Below are 21,942 nucleotides of genomic sequence, written 5' to 3' on the forward strand. Positions count from 1 at the left end.
CACCCCCCAAAAAAGGTTTTAAGCCATTTATTTATATCTTTTGCTGTAGTGTGTCAATAGGAAATATCCGTTCACATTTCCAAACATTCATTTTGCCATTAATTGTAATAATCCAGTGAGATTTTTGAATACACAAGGAGTCTGACAACAGCCGGTGCTCCACACAGTGATCTGATCTCACCATCATCGAATCCGTCTGTGATTACATGAAGAAACAGATTAAACTGTGACAAACTAAATCCAGGAGAACTGTGGCCGTGTCTCTAAGATGCTTGAAGAAACCTGCCTGCAAAGATACAGTACTGTGAAGAGTTTTAAGCACTTGTGTTAAATGAAGTGAGGATGTTTTTTAAAAAAATACTGTTATAAATAGATTTTATTTATCTATTAACTTATATTAACTAAATCAAAACAATATTTTGTGTGACCACCCTTTGCATTTAAAGGGATAGTTCACCCAAAAATGAAAATTTGATGTTTATCTGCTTACCCCCAGGGCATCCAAGATGTAGGTGACTTTGTTTCTTCAGTAGAACACAAATGTTTATTTTTAACTCCAAACGCTGCCGTCTGTCAGTCAAATAATGCGAGTGAATGGGAACTTCTACTATAAGAGTAAATAAAACTTGCATAGACAAATCCAAATTAAACCCTGCGGCTCGTGACGACACATTGACGTCTTAAGACATGAAACGATCGGTTTGTGTGTTAAACCGAACAGTATTTATATCATTTTTTAACTCTAATACACCACTATGTCCAACTGCGTTCAGCACTCGTTAGTAAGGTCTGATCGTGCTCTGACAAGGGCAGTGATGTCTCGCTCTCAAGTAAAAGCACGAGACATCACTGCCGCTGTCAGAGCGCGATCAGACCTTACTAACGAGTGCTGAACGCAGTTGGACATAGTGGTGTTCTACTGAAGAAACAAAGTCACCTACATCTTGGATGCGCTGGAGGTAAGCAGATAAACATCAAATTTTAATTTTTGGGTGAACTATCCCTTTAAAAGCTCTTGTCCAGGTACACTTGGGCATCATTTTTCAGGCAGCTTTGGAGGCAGGTTTCTTAAAATGCACTTTACTCTCGATTTCTCTCAACATGGGGACAGGAGAGGTGTCATTCAGTAAATGAAAAAGTAAAGTAACTTGCGTTACTTTTTTGAAAAAGTAACTCAGATATTTTGTACTTTTTTAAAAGTTATGTGTTACTTTACCCATTACTTGAAAAAAGTAACTCACATTACGTGTAATGCGTCACCCCCAACTCTGGTTAACTGTTTGTCTGCTTGATTGACTTATTCATTTTATTTTATTTTTCAGGAGGAGAAAGAACAGTTGATTGAATACCGCAGCACAGTGGCCAGCCTTGTAGGCCGGGCCAAGTCTGTAGTCCAGCTCCGCCCACGTAGTGCAGATAGTAACCTGGGCACCACCACGCCAATTCGTGCCATCTGTGACTACCGACAAATAGAGGTATAACACGCTCCAGATATCTCACCATCACAACCTACTCGCTTTGCCTTACCTTACCACATCACAACCCTGCATTGATCGTTAGGCTCTTAAGAACTGAGCTAAGATCACATTTGGAAAGGAAACGTGATCCTAATTCAGTTTTTTTTAGAGCTTTACTTTTGTGGCCCAATCCTACCCCACTTGAAAACCATCTTTTAGCTTTCATCTTCTGCTCCACTCAGGGTGCTAGCCAGAGACTATCTGCACATATTTAGTCCTAAACCACCCTGGAGCTGTGAAGGCAAGTATAAAGGGAAAAGGTGCCATTGACCAAGACTTAGCCAGAGGATCTATCCTGTGTGTGCCAATTTAGTTGTAAGCAAATAATCCTGGGAAATTGGAGGTGTGGCATATCATGAGTGATACCATTTCGTTGCTTTTCATTCACATATTTCACATACTCTAATTAACTGAAATTATGAAATAAGATTGTCATTTGTTGAATATTCATTTTTATGCAGAACACTCATAAACACTCATTCACTCTCCCAGCTGTGGCCCCGTTTCTTTTCCTGATCATATTATTTCAGTCAGACGAGGTCTGCTAAATGCCCAAAAGTAATCTCTTTCTCCCTCCCTATCCCCTTCCCACCCCCCTTTTCTCTGCCCTCCCCAAATCCTCCTTTTTTTCCTTTATCCCTCCATTTAAACCCATCTTTCTCTCCCTGTTCCCTTCCTTCTCCCTTCCTCTTTATGTGTGTCTGCGGGGCTGGGCAAGGCCAACTCTCAGGTACTATTGCCGATCGTTCTCCTCTTCTGACCTTTGCTCTCTGGCCTGGCCCTGCACACAAGGGACCCCTGCTTTACCTCAGGCGTCCTGTACACTGTTAATGTGAAATAGGGCATATATATTATGTATTAGGTGTTTTTATCCCAGCCCAAAATTATCATCAATTTTCCATGGTGGGAGCATGTTGCATGCTGATTTGCTATGTCATTTTAATTCTATTGTATTTATCAGTCACAAAGGTGGTAACCCTCTGTTAATTTTTAATTTCCTATCCATACATAAAACATAATGAAGCATAATGTTCTCTGTGTGCAAGGGGATGGGGTGAGAGTTGAGGTGGGGTACTAGAAAGTGCTCTCACATCTTCTCTTTGATTTTTAATATGCTTTAATCACCCAGAATGCTTTTAATTTTATGTTGCCTTGAGGGTTATTGATGGCATTTAGCTTTCATGTTAGCCTGGGCAAAGCTAGGCTAAAAAAGCAACTATAATTTGACATTAAATTGAACAAGATGAGAGCCTTTTTTTTGCCAGTTATAAAGATATGTTAGCGCAGTAAGGCATTATTCCATGAAATTCATATTTCATATTATTCAACTCCTATGGAAACCATTAGCATTAACATTTTATTCCTCATCCTTTGGTTAATATGTTGAATCCCTTTACTTTTTAACATTGACCATCAGTTCTGCTTTCTTGCTCAGTTTTTCAAATTCTCTCTCCCTTACCCATTATGTTTCTTCCATCTTTTTTTTCTCTGTCCCTCTCTTTCTATCTCTGTCTCTCTTTCTCAGATCACGATAAGCAAAGGAGAGGAATGTGTATTGGAGGATAACTCTCAGAGGACTAAGTGGAAGGTCATCAGTCCTACAGGAAATGAGGCCATGGTGCCATCTGTGTGTTTCACCATTCCTCCCCCTAATCAGGAAGCTATCGACACTGCCAGCAGGTACAGTACACAGATCCTTATAGGTTCCTAATAAACATGTTAATGAGGGTCTCACACACACATGCAGGAATCGGTCTTCTGTAATGTGACACATTTTTACGCGTTACAACATATGGTATAGAAATAACCCGGATTGTAAAAAGTACCTGGAAACCAAATTTGAGTAAAAGTACAGATACATGATAATGCACTCACATTCATGTAATGTAGATTTCTTGAAAAGTCTGGGTGGGTAATTTTTTTATAAAATAAAAAAAAATAAAGCAGTCTAATACAACAATGATGTGTAAATATTTTTTAAATATCAAATTACACATAAAGCAATATATATATATATTTTTTTCTTATGATTTTTGGGTGAATTATCATCACCAAGACATGTTCTTGACAGGCTTTGAGCTTCATCCATTTGTTTTCTCTATTCAATTAACTACCTGATTTCTTTGCTGTGGGAATCTTAATGAAGTCTTAACTGAATTTGAAAGTGTGCTTGGTCAAATTCTGCCTCTTTATCTTTGATCAAGTGTTTCATGTTACAGTGAACCTTGATGGTATGGTAGTTGGACAACATGATTTAAAAAACAAACCTGAAATGAAAACATAGAAAGAACAAAATGGATTTAAAACAACTAAGTTTGCAAGAATAAAAAAAAACGAAGAATATTGTCATCATTATGCGGTTCATTTTGTTCTTTTAGCAATGCTTTGACCAAGATTGTTCAAAAGGGAAGCCACAATAAATCTCTTTATTTTTTTGTGTTTCTATCTTCATAAATTTTTGTTATTGTAGTGTTTTATCCTCCTTTTTGGGCCGATGCCGTTCAGTTTTTCAAAAGCTGGCAACCATGACATACAGTCACATTCACTTGCACTTGCATTAAGTTTACAGAGACAAGTTGCTCTACATTGTCAGATAATACTTTTCCTCATAGACCCTTTAATTTTGGTTTTCTTATCAATTTTATGTCCTTTAAAATATTTTTTGTGCATGCATTTTTTGCTAAAACTGTTAACAATCATTTTTATTAATTTAAATGATATATAATTTAAAATAAAATATAAATACTATATGAAAAAAACCTAAACTTAAAAAAAAAAACTTTTAGTTTAAGGTAGAGTACTTAAAATTCCAAAACTGAAGTAAAAAATAAATTTAAGCTTAAATTTAAGCACATAATAAAATTGCTTAAACTTAAACTAAAAATGAAAACAGAAAATATACAAGAATAAAAGTGAATTTAAAATATTAATAAATACTGTAATAGTATATAAATAATGCTAAAATAACACTGGGGCAAACACCACTCATTGTCTTTGGAAAATACTGCTTTTTTCATTTTGAATGATGAATTGTGCACGATAACACAAGGGACATTTAACAAGAAAGTAAATAGCATACATTTTGATGTTGTATTGTCTTTTTTGTTGGATAAACAACTATATAAACTATGTAAACAATAATGTATGTGTGTAAACAATCAATCGTGTATGTGTAACAATCATATTATTTTCTGTGCACAGAATGGAACAGATGTACCAGAATGTCATGTCTCTATGGCACCAGCTGCATGTTAACATGAAGAGTGTAGTCTCCTGGCATTACCTGCAGAAAGACATACAAAATATTTCCTCCTGGAGTCTGGACACAGTTAGTACCAAAGTTCATCCAATTTCCCTCTCTTATCAGAACACTTTCAGAGGTTTTTCATAATCATGTGTCTGTCTCTCTAGATGCGCTTGCAGGCCCCAGCAGAGAGGCAGCAGGCTTTAAACAATCTGGACGCCCACTTGTCCGACTTCCTTACGGATAGTCGTGAGAGCGCGCTTTTCACACCGACTGAAAGGCGTGAGCTAGAGAGAGAAGCTGAGAACTGCCGTGAACATTGCCAAACGCTGCTGGTCTCTTTGGAGACAGGTAAGAAGGTTACTGTGTGTATTAATCATGTTATGACACCATATGACAGGGTGTTTAGTAATATTTTTTTTCTTTTTTTCAGTGGAGAAGGATGAGTTAGCCTCCCGTGCTTACCTCTCAGAGCTGCAGAGCATCAAGTCGCACCTAGAGGACGCGGAGAGCAGACTGATGCGTGGGATGCAGACTCCACACCCCAGCACAATAACAGGAGATGTCGCAGACAATGCAGTTCACATAGCAGAGCAAGAGGTGAGGAGGAGTGATCAACACAACTACTCCCTCTACTGGTCAATCAGTGGTCAATCTGTACTACAGTTTTAGCAAATGTACATACATAAACCAGTACAGTCAGTATCTACATTAATTCAAAATACTGTTAATTCAACAAAAAAATCTTTTCAATTTAAAATTTTGCAGTATGTGTTACTGAAAATAATCAAATAGTTTAAAGTTTTATAATTAAAAAATAAACTAAAATTAAAAGTATTACAGTATTTAACATTTTGAAGTAGCTTTTATATTTTTAATTGATATTATATTATGTAATTTAATTATATATTTAATTACATAATATTTAATTGTATATTTTAATTTAAGTTTTAGTAATTTTATGTGCTATTTAAATTTTTATTAGGTTTGCTTTTTATATATTTCATTATTTTATTATGAAATTAAATAATGATGTAGTAATAATAATAATAATAATAATAATAATAATATATTACATTATAATAATAAATGACAGAATTTTAATTATTTTATATATATCTGTATTGCTATCATTTATTTTTATTTCAGTTAATTGCCTTATTAAATGATTTTACGAGCGCATTGTTTTCTTTTGTTGACAGATGTCCCATCAAATAAGAAACCATAATATAAATAGGAATGCATATATCATAACAGTAAGCACTTTATTGTACAAAAATTTGAGATCAATCATCAGTTAATTTTTAGGAGAACACTAGCATACAGTATAGATGATCTCAAATCTAACAGACATGTACTTAAAAGTTGCAAATTTTATTTTGATTTCATGGATTCTTTATAAATGTAATCTAAAGAATATTTTAATGGTGTTGCAGAAATTACAGCTGGATTTAAAGGGTCTTCAGTCAGATTTGGGCGAGGTGTCTCGTCGCTGTGTGAGCTTCTTTGAGGAGAAGCCTTCCTCTTCCAGTGTGCCTGTCCTACGCTCTGAGCTCAACCTGGCCGTAGAGCACATAGAGAAACTCAACTCCCTTTCCTCCGTTTATCTGCAAAAGTTAGTGCACTTCAATTCACATATGCATGTACTCTACCCTAATTAGTCATCAGGTGTTGTTTAGCCTTAACTACAAACATGATCTGAGTGTCTATTTCTCTGCCAGATTGAAGACGGTAGATGTGTTGATGAGAAGCCTGCAGGCTGCAGAAAGTCAAGTGAGAAAATATGAGAGTCGACTGAGTGAAGAGGATATTGTGCCTGCTGATACTGCTGCAATCCAGGCCTTGGGAGAGCAGTTAAATGTGAGACACACAGACACTTCATACATTCTTTGCTGGTAGTTGATTTAATATCTAACTAGAGCTGAACTATTAATCATTAAAAGATTGCCATCTCGATTCAAACACCCCACAAGATAACCTGAATGACAACGATTCAGTTATGTCTACTAAACCTTGGACTAGTACGATCAAAACGGAATATTCAAATCTGCGTTGGCTTGGCGTTGTCTTTTCGACTACACAGTATCATTATTTCTGTGTTACTGTAATTGAGATTTCACAGTTTATAGTTCGGATATAAACACTGATGTCTATGGTAGAGTTGTCAAAAGTACCGACTTCGGTACCTAGTAATACAAACGGGATACAAGTAGATACAAACGGGAGCGTTTGAAAGCAGGCGTCTATCGTGGATCGGACCACTGTTAGACACCTGCATTCAATCGCTCGTGCTCCCACATTCAAACGCTTTCAAATTCAAACACTTTCGTGTGCTTTCAAATGCTCCCATGCGTTGATTATTGTAGCCAATCACAGACATATCCGATGAGCGCGTCAACACAATGGCCAATCAGAGGTGTTTACGAATCCGCTCAACAGCGCTCAAAGCATCACATTTTTAAAATTTCAGTACCGATAGGTACCGAAGTCTGTACTTTTGACAACTCTAGTCTATGGTATCAAATATAGAGTAAATCAACTTTTGAAAGTAACTTCTAAAGATTGTATCAATTACATAATTACACCAGTAGGTGGCAACAAGTGACTGTTAAAAAAATGTATGTGTCATTGAATCATTCATTCAAGTCATTCATTAGAAAAGGCTGATTCATCCAGTAATGAAACTAGTGAAGTCGTCACTAATGACTGAAGTAATATTTGTTAATTTGAGGTTTTTAGCATTAGACAATAATTGGTTTATTTAAAAATTAGTGCTGTCAAACGATTAACCACGATTGATCACATCCAAAATAAGTTTGTTTACATAATATATGTGTGTGCTGTATATTTATTATGTATATATAAATATTTAACAAAAATATATTATATTTATATATAATATAAAATATATATAAATATAAACATGTAGGCCTATACATTTAAACATTTCTTAAATAGATACATGTATTTTGTGTGTATTTATATATATACATAATAAATATACACGGTACACACACACATTTAATATGTAAACACAAACTTTTATTTTGGATACGATTAATCATGATCAGCGAAATAGGAATTCAACGTAGCTCCTTAACTACTCTGTATTAAATATTAATGACTTCTGATCTGTTGTTTGTCAAAAACAGTGGATAGGTGACTTTTTGTTTTTTGATTGCATTTCATACTCTGTATTTTACACTGTTTCAGAAATGGCATTCAGAGCTGGAGGAACAGGATCACATATTCCAGAGTCTGAGTTTAGAGGTCCAGCAGGTTAGAGAGGTCGGAAACCAGCTCAGCCAGATGCACCCTGATCGCAGCCCTGAACTGGACCGCTACCAGGAGAAAGCAATCCAGCTCACAGAGAGGTGGAGTGGATTGCGTAGGCAAATGGAGACACGGTGAGTTGTTTAGAAGTGAAAAGTGTATGACAGGGAAAGGGTGTCTACCAGTGTATTCCAGACTGTAAAACAAAACGTAATGTCCTACAGGCAAGCAGATCTTGAGGTGTTGGGTTCAGTGCTGCAGCACTACAGAGAAGGTCACACCTCTCTCATCCGCTGGATAGAGGAGACCACAGAAAAACAGGAGAACACACAACCTGAGCAGACAGACAGCAGAGCATTGTCAGAACAACTCGCACAGCAAACAGTGAGAGAGGACGCTGATATTGATGAAGACTTCCAAGTGTTGCAAAATAAATCAGTGTTTGATTTGAGTATCTGTTCTCCTGCAGGCCTTGGTGGTTGAGATCGAACAGAACCAGGTCAAACTGGATGAGTGCCAGACGTACTCTAAACAATACTGCGCTGCTGTTAAGGTAAGCAGTCTTTATGGAGAAATGGAAACATAAACACTTGGTTCACAAAAAACAAATTCTAAGCAGTATTATTTTAGATTTATTTTAGTTTTGTTACTATTTTGAATGAGCTTTTATTTGTATTTTTTAATTCTCATTTTATTTTTAGTTTTCATGCTAGTTTGTTTCATTTTTAGTTATTTCATTGTGCTTTTGTCATTTTATTATTTTTTTAAATTATTTATTTTGTTTTTTTCCCCCAGTATTAGTTTAGTTTTACTTTTATTTCCAGTTAAAGGATTAGTTCACTTTCAAATGAAAATTACCCCAAGCTTTACTCTCTTTCAAGCGAAAGGTGTATGACTTTCTTCTTTCTGATGAAAGAACAAGAGTTATATTAATAAATATCCTGACACATCTGAGCTGTATAATGGCAGTGAGTGGGATCAACGAGTACAAAGCTGAAGAAAGTGCCTCCATCCACATCCATCCATCCATCCATCATAAACATACTCCACACAGCTCCGGGGGTTAAAAAAGGCCTTCTGAAGTGTAAAAAAAAAAGAAGAAAAAAAAAATCTTTATCTAACAAGTTATGAAGTAAAATATCTAGCTTCTGTTAGACCGCCTTCCGTACTCTACTTACGAAGAAAATGTAAAACTCTCGCAGTTCAAAATGCTTACGCTACTCAGTGAATAGCTACGCTATTCAGCTTACAGAAAAAGCTTAACGGAAGCTAAAGCTTTTTTTTTTCGAAAGGCGGTCTGGCGGAAGCTAGATGTTTTACTTCATAACTTAATAACATTTTTTTTTTTTTTTTTACACAAATGCATCGTTTCACTTCTGAAGGTCTTTATTATCCCACCTGGAGCCATGTGGAATATGTTTATGATGGATGGATGTGGATGAAGGCACTTTCTTCAGCTCATACTCGCTGATCCCACTCACTGCCATTATAAAGCTCGGATCCATCAGGATATTTATTAATATATCTCTGATTGTGTTCATCAGAAAGAAGAAAATCAAACACACCTAGCATGGCTTGAGGGTGAGTAAAGAGTAAAGCCTGGGGAAATTTTTGTTTGAAAGTGAATTATTCCTTTAATAATTTTAGTGCTTGAACTTAAACTTATTTCAGTTTATTGCCAAGGCAACATTTCAATTTTTTATTTAATTTAAGTTTTAAGTAACTTATATTTGTATTATATTTTATTTCAGCTTTATTTCAATTGACAGTAGTGTTTTTAATAGTTTTAGTTAACTAAAAACACCTGTTTCTATGTATGCATTAGGACTATGAACTCCAACTTATGACGTTCAGAGCTTTTGTTGAATCAACCCAGAAGTCCCCTGTAAAAAGGAGGAGGATGCACTCTTCATCAGATGTCATCACACAGGAGGTAAATACAGGGAAACTAGGACATTAATTTGATGGTTATGTCGGTTTTTGTGTTGACTTTAAATGCTTTATTTACATTTGTCTAGTTTATGGATTTACGCACACGCTACACAGCTCTGGTGACCCTGACAACGCAACATGTCAAGTATATTAGTGATGCACTACGACGACTGGAGGAGGAAGAGGTGTGTTATCATGCTTTTCTAAGCCTCCTACTTTCAACTTTGATTTTTACCTTTTGTATATTTGCACATATAAATGCCTACAAGTATGCACATAATAAAGACAAAATCAGGTTTCATCATCTGATGTATGGTAAATGAAAATGTTTTCCATTTGTGGTACAGAAAGAGGTGGAAGAGGAGAGGCAGGCACGAGTGGGGCAGGTCTCAGAGCTGCTTGGCTGGGTCAAGGGCCTACAAGAGCGTGCTAGCAGATCAGCTGAGCCATCACTTACTGCACAGCAGGTAAGATTAGAGTGTTAACTAGTAGAATATTATATATTTTTAGGCACTCTACAGGCAGTAGTGCATGGACTAGATTGTATATGGCTCTAAAAATACTGTTTCTGTCTCACTTATTAGGCTATTAGTGAGCAGTTAGCAGCTAAAAAAGAGGAAGTTGCTGAAGCTATCAGGAGCACCCAAGTCTTCCTGATGTCAAAGCAGGCCAGCAAGTAAGTCCCTATATGACCTTCAACACATACACATATATATATATATATATATATATATATATATATATATATATATATATATATATATATATATATATATATATATATATATATATATATATATATATATATATATATATATATATATATATATATATATATATATATATATATATATATGTATATATGTATATGTATATATATATGTATAAAATGTATTAAAATGTATTTTTTATGTAAGTAAAGATGTGTTTATTTGACTTTGGATTTCAAGAAAATATTTTAGTATTCAGTTGTGTACCTTGCCACTTGCAATGTTGTTTTGGTATGTTACAGTTTTATTAATATTTTGAATATGATTTTATTTTTATGTTTCAGTTTTAATATTTTAATTTTAGTTTCTTTTAGAATATTATTGCAATTAATTATGCAATTATATTATTGCACTATTATTATTTGCACTTATTTAAAAACATTTTAATCAAATACAATTTACTATTTTTATAATATATATTTATTTATTTATATTTTTTTCCAGCTTTATTTCAATTAACAAATAGGACTTGTAATAGTTTTAGTTAAAATAACAACACTGGCCACTTGGGGGTGCTTTTTGTACCACAGTTTGTGAACAGCTACACTATAAGTTCACAGCCACCTCAGGACCAGTAAATGTTAATCATGGACTTACTCAAACACAACCACACATTTTTATTAATGAAGCATATATATCTTTAGGCTGTCTTCTGAAGAGCGTGCCCAGGTTGTATCCCAGCTGGATGAGCTGACAGCTGCCTACACTCAACTGTGTGACAGTTCTGCTGCACAGTTGCAAAAACTGGAGGAGCAGCTGGCCAAAGAGGAGAAGCACAAGGTAAAGTTAGATGGCCAAGGGGAAGTCACCATTGGCAGCAGTGTTCTTTGCCAAAGCGAGCTTCAACAGCAAAAAGCGTGTCTTGAAACAGTGCTTCTGAAATATATTGCTTTTAATAGTGTTCTTTGTTACAGTCAAGTATTGTCAGTGTGCTAGTGACATGCTATAGCTGTGTGTATGTGTGAGCTAGAGCGAGTGAATCATTTTTGTGTTTTTTGTGTTGCCTGTCACGTGTGGTTTAACCTTCATCACCATGTTCATACATCTCACAGACATTGTCTTATTTAACAGTTATAAAATATTAATAGCATGGTGTGAAATAATTCCCATTTTATACAACATGCCTGATATCATGTCACCCACACCATCTTTATTTTTCATATTAATCAAGCACATCTGCTTAAACGCAACTCATCAGCTCATTAGAGTAGAATAGTGTGATAATAGCTTTTTGGCATCAGAAACAGCTTTCATAGCCACTTTAGTGTCCATTGTAGATTATCCAAATTGTAGATTAGCTTTTTTTTTTTTTCTTTTCTTTTTTACATTTCATTTGAAAAAAGCACAGATAAACATGTAAATGTAAAGGCATAAATATCATGACATTCATATTGTTTTTCTTTTTCGGCATATGCAGCTACAAAAACTGTGCACTCATACATGCATCAGTAGTGATTACTGTGTGTACTATGGTGTGTTTGTGTTTGAATGGCCAAAAGTTAAAGATATAAACAAGATAGATTCATCAGAAAGCAGTATTTGAAATATTTTCCTAGGGATTGGTATAGACTGAGCACAAAAAGCCAGCTAAACCTCCACCTCACTGTTTGAGCATGATGTGTCCAGATCACAGCTATATGTTTGTTTGTTTGTGTGTCTGTATGTGTGATATTGTCTGTTTTCAGTCCATGTGTTTAATACTGTAGTTCTTTGTGAAATTTAATAAGCATTTTGCTTCAAAATCACTAACAGCTGCCGGGAGAAAATGTAAGACATCACCTCAGAATTGGGAGTAAGAAAAAACTGAAAAAACTGGAATGCAGGATTATCCTTAGTTGATTAGTAGTTTAAAAAAAGTGTATTTACCAACCAAGATCACATTCATAGGTAAGTTTCAAAACATATTTTAAAAAACAATGCATATGAAAATAGGTGATAGAGGTATGAAAATAGTCTGTTAGTCAGTCCCGGGCAGCATTTCAGGCAGCTGGAGTGTGGCATGCAGATCGCTAACATCCGGCTTCTCACCCTATTGCACCTCAAACCGCCGAACCCTCGGCCTATCAGTGTGTATGTAAATCACCCCACATGGTAAGTAGTGCTTGCTTTCTCTCTTACTGCTGCTTTCTTTCTGATCTAGCAATATGTCCTTAAGATTTCTGTCTGTTTTCTCTTTTCTTTGGCCTCTTGTATTTTTTAGCGTTTAGTTTGTGCATTTTTGCGTATTTTTTGCACACTGCAATGCTGTGCTGCCATGTTTTTTGTGTATAGTAAATTTAAATAAATTATACCTGGAATTTTTGTAAATTTTTCTTTATACTCATTAATAAATGCATGAATGTTAGTATCAAGATAATAATTGCTTCTTATGTTGACTTAAGTTACTCCAAATATGGTGGTGGGCATTTCTCTTTCCCTCCTAGTTAATCTGTGAATACAAAGATTAAATAGGAACCATTCTTAAAATTATGATTTTTATCTTTCCATAGGATCAAGAAGTCATCGCTGGAGTAATTGACCTTGGCACCATGGAAACCTTTCCAGTTTTTCAGGCAGCACAGCGTGGCCTCATAGATCAAGACACTTGTCATGTACTGTTAGAGGCACAGGTTATCATGGGGGGTCTATTTCAGCCTGACTCCTCTGATTACCTGTCATTAGATAAGGGTTTTTCCAATGGTTTGATTGATAAACATACCTACCAATCACTGGAAGAGTTAGAGACTGCCCTTTGTCTTGTCAACACAGCAAAATTTCTAGAGGGTCAGGAATTATTACCAGTAGCCACTGCTGTGAAAGAAGGTGTCATAAAGGAGCTGGTGGGGCTCCGTATACTTGAGCTGCAGTTAAGCACAGGCGGCCTGAAGGTTGGTTCCAATGGAGAAATGATCAGCCTGGATGATGCAAGGCAGAAGGGATTGCTATCCAACGATCTTTGTCGAAAGCTGGAGTCCTGTCTTCACAGACGAGAACTTATTGATCCAAATACAGCAGAAAAACTAAGTCTGGTTGACTTTCAACAGCGTTGTGTTCTCAATCAGGAGACAGGTCTGCGCTTTTTTCCAGTTAAACAAAAACCAGGTGGAACTGTCTGCTTACGTTCTGGCAGAAAGGTGGGAATATTCCATGCTGTTCAGGAGGGGCTCATCGACCGTAATGTCACAGCTCGACTTCTGGAGGCTCAGTTGTTTGCTGGAGGTATCACAGACCCCCGGTCTGGACACAGAATGACTGTTAATGAGGCTGTCCGGCATGGCCTGATGGATCAAGACTTGGCCTGCACCCTCATGACACGACAGCTTCAAGCAGGGGGAATAATAGATCCAGTAAGTGGGGACCGTCTAGAGCTGGATGAGGCCATACAAAGAGACCTTCTCTCTCCACGCATAGCCTTACGTGTACTGGAATCTCTTCAGTCTTTTATGGCAATACTGTGGCCAGAATCAGGAGAGCTGCTTCCTGTATGTGAGGCACTTCAGCAGGGTGTTGTCAATAGAGAGCTTGCTGCAAAAGCCCTGAGAAAACGTCATTCTGTTGGTGCAGTATATCTGCCTGAGAGTAGACAGGTGGTCCCTCTGCATCAAGCTGAGAAGATACTTCATCCTCAGGCAGTGGAGATCCTAAAACAGACCCAGGTTCCAGATGTCCTTCCCAATGTGTTTCAGTCAAGTTCCTCATATATGAAGCAATTGAGTTCAGGATCTGCCTATTCTTCATCACCCCCTGCCTCACATGCAGATATCAATTATGACTTTTCTATCACAGAGGAAGGCTGGTCAGAAGAGCAGTTTCAAAACCACCTTATCACTCAAGTGATGACGCACAGCTACATTGATGCTCACTCAGGAGAACGCCTAGTTCTACTAGAACCAAAATTGGTAGAACTACTATGTGAAAATGTTAAAACCACAAACTTAGACAGACCAGTTCAACACAAAATCTCTGACAACATTAGAGTTACAATGGACAGCATAGCCATGAGAGGGATTGAAGAGGATTTGGAAGAAATTGAAGAACCAAAAATTATGCAATATAAAACTGCCTGCATGGACTCTTATATGGAAGAGACTGTAGAAATGGCAGGGGAAGATCTTGCACCCTTGGTGGTCAGTGAAAGAAACTTTATAGAGCCTTTGGTTTTGCAAGAGAAATTTCTGTCTTCAGAAGAGTATGGACAACCCAAGGTAAAAGGTAAAATTGCCTGCAAGATTGCTGATATAGGAGAGACAATAGAAAGAACAGAAGATCTTGCACTGCTGACAGAAACAAACAGAGCCTTAATAGAGCCTGCAAATGAAGCAATTCAGCAAGAAAACGTTTTGTCATCGACAGACTATGTAGATGTAAAAGATGACATTGATAGCAAGAACACTGACATGGGTAAGACTATAGAAGGAACAGGGGAAGATCTTGCATGCTTGACAGGCACAGACAGAGTTTTTATAGAACCTTCACAAGCAGAGGTTTGGCAAGAGAAAGTTCTATCATCAAGAGAATACAAAGAACCCAAAATGAAAAAAGATGAAATTGAGAGCAATAAGGCTGATGTGGTTGACACTGTCAAAAGAGCAGAGGAAGATTTTCCACACTTGACGGTTAAAGACAGACCCTTTATAGCGCCTTCACATAAAGAGGACTGGCAAAATAAAGTTCTGTCACCAGGAGGACATGAGAAACCCGAGTTGTTAAAAGGTAAAATTGCTTGCATGGACACTGAAATACAGAGCGAAACATTAGAAAGAGCAACAGAAGATCTTGCACCCTTGACAGGAGCAGCCAGAGCTTTTATAGAGCCTTTACATAAAGAGAACTTAAAAGTGAAAGTTCTGTCATCAGGATATTATGAAGATCCCAAGATCAAAAAAGATGAAACTGCCAGCAAGACTTACTTGGGTGAGACAATAGAAAGACGAGAGGAAGATGTTGCAGCTTTGACAGGCTCAGAAAGAGCATTTATAGAGCCTACACAAGAAGTTGTTTGGCAAGAGAAAGTTCTATCATCAGGACAATATGAAGAACCAATGATTATAAAAGGTAAAATTGGCTGGAAGAACACTGATATGGGTGAGAGCATAGAAAGAGCAGAGCAAGATCTTGCACCCTTGACATGCACAAAGGGAAATTTAATGGAGGAGAAAGTTATGCCATCAGGAAAATGTGATAAACCTAAGATTAAAAAAGATGAAATTGACTGGAAGAACACTGAAATGGGTGAGACTATAAAAGAATCCCAGGAAGAACTTCCAACCTTGACAGGCACAGAAAAAGCCTTTATAGAGCCTTCACAAGTTGAATACTGGCAAAAGAAAGTTCTGTCATCTGATCAGTATGAAGAACCCAAGATTAAAACAAGACAAATTGCCAGCAAGAAGACCGATATGGATAAGACTTTAAAAAGTACAGAGGAGCATCTTGCACCCTCGACAGGCACAGGTCAAACCTTAATTGTGCCTTTGCATACAAGCTCAACCCTACAACAGACTGTATCTGTTGAGCTGGAACAAGCAGAGAGTAGTGGGATATTTCTAGAAAAATCTGATCCAAAAATGTTTGACATTGATGAAAGCAGTGCACATTCTTCAATTGAAGATACTGTAAAATTAGTACAATACGATCAGCTTAATGTCAAATCAGATGAAGCCAAGACTGCAAAACAGTCAGAGGAACTAAAGAAAATGGTTGAACAAGAGGTAAATAAAGACGTGTTTGATATACCTGATGAAGATGAGAAATTAGACCCTTCAGAAATGCAGACTGTGGAACAAAGTGACGATGATGCGAAGCTTGAGAGTATGGCTATGGAACTGCAACAAAGTGGTCTTGTAACTGTAGGTGGCCAAAAGGTTCTCCTGGATGAAGCTCTGGCACAGGGTTTGCTTCCAGGGCACACTGCTGTTAAGCTTATGGAAAAAGCTGGTCTCTTCAATGGTTTTCTGGATATTAATACCTGTAAGTCTCTTAGTGTTGAGGATGTGATGCAAGAAGGCCTGTTGGATGAGGACTTGATGACCTGTGTATTTCATTCAGAAAAGATTTTAGCCGGTGTGATTGATGTGGAGCGTGGTCGGCTCTGCTCAATAAAGGATGCTGCTGATGCAGGCCTGTTGGACTCTGATACAGCTGATCGTCTCCTTGAAGCCCAGGTCGTGTCAGGAGGAATAGTTGACCTGCAGAGAGACAAGAAGGTATCAGTTACTCTTGCAGCCAACCTTGGGTTGATTGAAGAGGGTAGGAATGAGAAGCTTCTTGCATTGGAAAAGTCATGCCGGGGAAAATGTTCAGATGCAAATGCATTGCAAACCAAGTTGGCGCTACAGTTACAAATGAAAGGGCTGGTGGACCCAAAAACCAGAAAGCCAGTCCCACTGGAACAAGCCCTTCAGATTGGCATAGTTGGTCAAGATACGGTTCAGAAGATTTTAAGTCAGCAGATTGCAGAAGGTGGCATTGTGCATCATGGCTCTGGTGTTCGCCTCACTGTTGTGGATGCATTAGACCTGGGACTTATAGATCACACAATTGCTCCAAAGTTAAAAGCACTAGAAAAGGTTTTTAAGGGCCTGGAACCATTTAGTTTAGATCCAGACACTTCACTTCTTCAAGCATCTACAGGTTCCATTTATGAAGATGCATCAAAAAGCAGGCTTACTCTGAGTGAGGCTGTTTCTAAAGGCCTTCTAGATGGTGAAACGGCAAATAAAGCTATGGACTTGCCCAGTGTGAAAAGTGGATTGTTGGACCCTCATAACGCTCATATTGTGCCCTACTCTGAGCTGATAAACCAGGGTAAAATTGACATTGAGACAGGGCAGAGGTTTCTTGAAGTGAGACCTTTCAGGGGTGTTCCACATAAACAAACTAATGAAATTATGACCTTACCACAGGCAATTAAAGCAGGCCAGGTGGATCCCATACCTGCAGCGAGAGTATTGCAGAATCAAGCAGACACGGGGGGTATCATTAACATTTACAGTGGAGAGCGTTTACCTCTTCCAGAGGCTATAAATAAAGGCTTGGTTGATAAAGACATGGCTAAATGTATTGCAACAAATCAAGTCTTAAAGGGGGGGCTGCTCAATCCAGCCAGTGGACAAAAGGTCCCCAGCCTCACTGAGGCAATTGGACTTGGGCTTATTTCAACAGAAATGGCTGCAGAACTTCAACACGACATGTGCCATGTAGATGAAAGTGAGAGGAAAATATCAGCCTCTTCAACGAATGGAACACCTTGCCCTCTTGTTCCTGAGATGGTATCAGATCAGGTCAGCCCTAATATAATGTTACCTGAGAAAAATCTATTGAGTATACCGCCACCATCACCATATCTTAAAGAGGTTGAAATAAAAGATGCAGATCTTCTAAAAAAAGAGGAGCTTGAAGTTTTTGACATCTGTCCTGATTCAGAAAGCAAGGCAAAATTGGTTGATGCAGTGATGCAGGACCGAAATGATGCATCTTTGGAGGTTCTGACTGAATTTACCTTGAAAGCAGAGAAAAGACTTCAGCAGGCCATTAAAGAGATAAAGCCCACAAAAAGCAAAGATATCAAATCACCGCCAATCCAAAGCCCTAAACAACCCCAAGAGATTTCTGAGATAGAATGGCAAAAGATGGAAGTTAAGAACTCAATGACTTCACATGACCAAACCATAGAGCTAGGAATCCAGAGGGAGACAGTTAATGATTCTGCAATTTCTATGGATATTTTCTCAGAAAGCACTGATAACAGAAAGGAACAAGTCCCATCCACAGAACAAACAAAAGGAGAGACCGAGATCCAAAGTGAGCCTGCAACCTCTAAAGTCATTTTCTCAGACAGTGATGATGGCTTGCAAAACAAGGAACAAAACCCATCTATAGAGCAAATAGAACATAGTTTTAAGCTGGAAGCAGATCAGTTGGTGTTAAAAACAGAGGAAATCAAGGACAGGCAAAAGACTGGATTGGATCCTTGTACACCCACAAAGACAGTTAAGGTACCAGGAAAGAAGAAAGGCAGAGGGAAAAATGGTAAGCAAGCTAAAATGGAAATTGCTGAAAAGCCACAAGTTTCAGATGCCTCAGCCAGAATTTCACCTATAGAAAAAGCAGAGGTTGATGGACAAGACAGCTTTATCAGTAGTCAAAAGCCTATAATGAAAGATGACAAAGAGAAAGTGATCGAAGTACAGCTATCAGAGGCAACCCATGCAAGTGGTAGCATTGCACCTGTGCCAGAAAGCGATGAGGATGTGCAAGTCAAAGATTTGGAAATGGGGATAGATAGAACTTCTAATGAAATTAAGACCCCTAAACATGAGTCTGATTATGAAAACAATGAAATACAGAAAGAGAAGACTGTAACACAGCATAGTGCCACAACTACAACAAAAACAGACCAGGGTCAGGAAGCTATTGAGGTGTTTAAGGACCTTGGCACTGAGATATCAGAAAAAAAGAGGAAGAAGAAAAGCAAAAGTAAAAAAGCCAAGCAAGTGTTTATTGTTGAAGGAGAAGAGAAAAGAGATGATGAGACTCATGAAGAGCAAAAGACTGTGATCCCTGAGGCTCAAACTGAAAGCAGTCAGCCAGATGAGAAAGAAAGTGTGAAGCAACTTGAGAAAGCCAACCAGGCAATGGCACAGAAGGAAATACTTTTGATGAAAGCTAAGGAAAGCATTCTTAGGAAGGTGTTTGAGAGAGGAGTGACTGAAAAACAAGCTGCTGAAGAATTAGAAGCAATGCGTCAAGTAGCCAGCAATGGAGAACGCCACATGACCACCCTAGAGGAAACTTTTGTAGAAAAGACAAGCATTAAACCTCCTCAAAGTAAGGAGGAAAATAAACTACAGCAAACAGGGCAAGAAATGAAAGAAAGGTCAGCACCAAACATTGCACAGGATCTTCTACCTGGGTCTGAAACTGATGCATGCTCCACAGCTAGAGCACAGCTTCAAAAACAGGAAGATCAACATGACAAGCATGCAAACACCGGATTAAGTGGGGATGATATGAATCAGAATATTCCATCTCTGAAGACCCCTGATGACATTGTGGATATAAACCAGAAAGAGCTGGTTCCAATCCAGAATTTAGAAGGGGAAAACAAGGAAAGAACAGCAGAAGAACAAAGCATTGAGCCATTTTATACAGAAGATGAAAAGTTGATAGACCCTAAGATTGAATTGACCTTGCCAGCAAGCACTGCAGTGACTGACAGTGAAGTTGCTAAATCAATATCCCTCAAATGTGTCCTTGACATCCCAGTAATGAAGGACTCCAAGGAGCTTCTGTCAAGTGAGGTGCATACTCCTTTACAAATTGCCAAAACATCTATGAAGAAGGTAAGCAATGAAGTTCATCAAAAAAGAGACAAGGAGCCCCCTTTCAATGATTATGAAGCCACAGATGAACCTTCTATCCAAGAATGTAAAATTTCTGGACTTCCCTTTATGGAAGTGCTCTCAAAGTCTGATATCACACAGAAAGAAAAGGTGGAGGAATATGCAAAGGGTTTAGTGGAGAAGCGACCTGAAGAAATTCAAATAAATATTGAACAAATAAGCAGGGACACTGCAAAAGCTAGTAAGGTAAATAATAAAGATCTTTCTTGATGATTTTTTTTTTTTATGTTGTTTATTGTAAATATTTTTTACTTGATTCTTTTTAGTAATTTTCCTTCTCTTTTCAGTCCTCACTTGCCCGTCAAGAGTGCTTAGAGCATGACCAACAGATTGTGGCCTTGCTCTCCATGGTGAGACACATCGAGGTCCGCCTTAAGCAGCAGCAACAACAGTCTGTTGGTCGAAGTCTCTCCGCACTTGATGACATAATCAGACAGACAGAGGTACAAGCTTTGTATCACAGCAAAATGTTTGTCATATAACAAGTTGTTTAAGTGAACAAGGGCTGTATTTTCATTGAACTATTTTTTTCAGGTTCTTTTCCTGGAAATTAGTGACTTGGAACCAGAAGTGCACAAGGAGACTAAAGCTGCCACACAGTTAGTGGAGTCTCACCCTCAGGATGTTCCACCTCAGCTGCTTATGGCCCTTAACAAAGATGGGCGAAGCTTAGCCCGGGCTTACAGTGCCTCTAGGGACCTTGCCAAGAATACTTTGCAGGGGTTACAAGCACAACGTGATGCACAAAACGTAAGAAGAAATCATTAACATTTTAGTTTTTTCATGCCAGCGCAGTTTCTTTTAAAACTCTTTGTATGATTTTGTTTTATATATATATTTTTGCAGGAAGCTGTAAGCAGTCAGCTGAAATCTTTGGAAGAGCAAATTAACAAACTTCTCAGCTGGCTTAAGGAAACTGAGACACAAATGCAGGAAGAAACAGGGGTAGATGGAATGACAATGGCAGAGATCACTCGTAAGCTACAGTTGTGCCAGGTAAAACATCAACAGTGATAATCTCTTATCTAGCATTTACATTTACATTCATAGTTACAGTGATAACATCTTTTTCTGTCTTTCATTTTTCTTTTTTTCCCCCTACAGCATATACAGAACTCTCTCGCTGCTCGATCCAATGAAGTCAGTAATGTGGCATTCAATATTCAGGTGTTTATCTCTGAGCATGCTCAGGACTTGCTTCCAGATCAGAGCAGGCATCTCCTTGGACAGCTGGAGCAGCTACAGAGGGTCTTTCACCAGGCCGTTGGTCTTAGTCATGCCAGGGCAGAGGCACTGACGGTTCAGCAGGCGAGAGAGAATGAACGAATGAAGAAAGAACAGAAAGAAAAAGAAGAGAAAATGGAAAAAGAAAAAGAAGATAAAATGGAAAAAGAGCGACAAACTAAAAGGGATAGAGAGGTTTGCAAAAAGATGAATAACTGCTTGTGCTGCCATTTTAAGAACAAGAATATTCAATTTTACTTTTCACAGTCATTCAGTTGAGATAAAGAAAAATTTATAATGCATTAAGAAAAAAACATTTGTGGTAACACATAACTAATGCATGCATGAATACTTGTTAGCACGAATGCTGCATTTTAAAATCAAAATAATCTTCACATGCATGTAACTTTTAGTATGTTCTACTTGTTTGGTTAATTTTATATAGCCAGTATTGCTTATAATGCTGATCTTTTGCTTCAATAATGCTTTTGCAGGACTCCACAATAACGACTTTTGTTTGCTGGCCCAGTCAAGCCAGTAGTTTAATTTATATATATATATATATATATATATATATATATATATATATATATATATAT

The 21,942-nt window shown here is 37.6% G+C and overlaps 1 protein-coding gene across 20 annotated transcripts in view; it reads left to right on the top strand.

The window, feature by feature from the left end:
* Positions 1-21,942, top strand: part of LOC137002072 (microtubule-actin cross-linking factor 1-like) — a 184,030-nt gene that overhangs the window by 96,367 nt on the left and 65,721 nt on the right. For 19 of the 20 annotated variants that reach the window (XM_067361534.1, XM_067361545.1, XM_067361536.1 and 16 more), the window contains 20 exons: positions 1,323-1,475; positions 3,043-3,197; positions 4,719-4,845; positions 4,929-5,112; positions 5,195-5,361; positions 6,198-6,376; positions 6,483-6,621; positions 7,975-8,168; positions 8,259-8,418; positions 8,504-8,587; positions 9,860-9,967; positions 10,053-10,151; positions 10,314-10,433; positions 10,551-10,642; positions 11,381-11,516; positions 13,226-20,305; positions 20,407-20,562; positions 20,654-20,869; positions 20,966-21,115; positions 21,224-21,538. In XM_067361534.1, coding sequence (XP_067217635.1) covers positions 1,323-1,475; positions 3,043-3,197; positions 4,719-4,845; positions 4,929-5,112; positions 5,195-5,361; positions 6,198-6,376; positions 6,483-6,621; positions 7,975-8,168; positions 8,259-8,418; positions 8,504-8,587; positions 9,860-9,967; positions 10,053-10,151; positions 10,314-10,433; positions 10,551-10,642; positions 11,381-11,516; positions 13,226-20,305; positions 20,407-20,562; positions 20,654-20,869; positions 20,966-21,115; positions 21,224-21,538 — 10,014 coding nt within the window. The remainder of the gene's footprint in view (positions 1-1,322; positions 1,476-3,042; positions 3,198-4,718; positions 4,846-4,928; positions 5,113-5,194; positions 5,362-6,197; positions 6,377-6,482; positions 6,622-7,974; positions 8,169-8,258; positions 8,419-8,503; positions 8,588-9,859; positions 9,968-10,052; positions 10,152-10,313; positions 10,434-10,550; positions 10,643-11,380; positions 11,517-13,225; positions 20,306-20,406; positions 20,563-20,653; positions 20,870-20,965; positions 21,116-21,223; positions 21,539-21,942) is intronic. The other variant, XM_067361551.1, reaches the window with a different exon arrangement.

Source organism: Chanodichthys erythropterus, chromosome 15, assembly GCF_024489055.1.
Source record: "Chanodichthys erythropterus isolate Z2021 chromosome 15, ASM2448905v1, whole genome shotgun sequence".
Classification (NCBI taxonomy): domain Eukaryota; kingdom Metazoa; phylum Chordata; class Actinopteri; order Cypriniformes; family Xenocyprididae; genus Chanodichthys; species Chanodichthys erythropterus.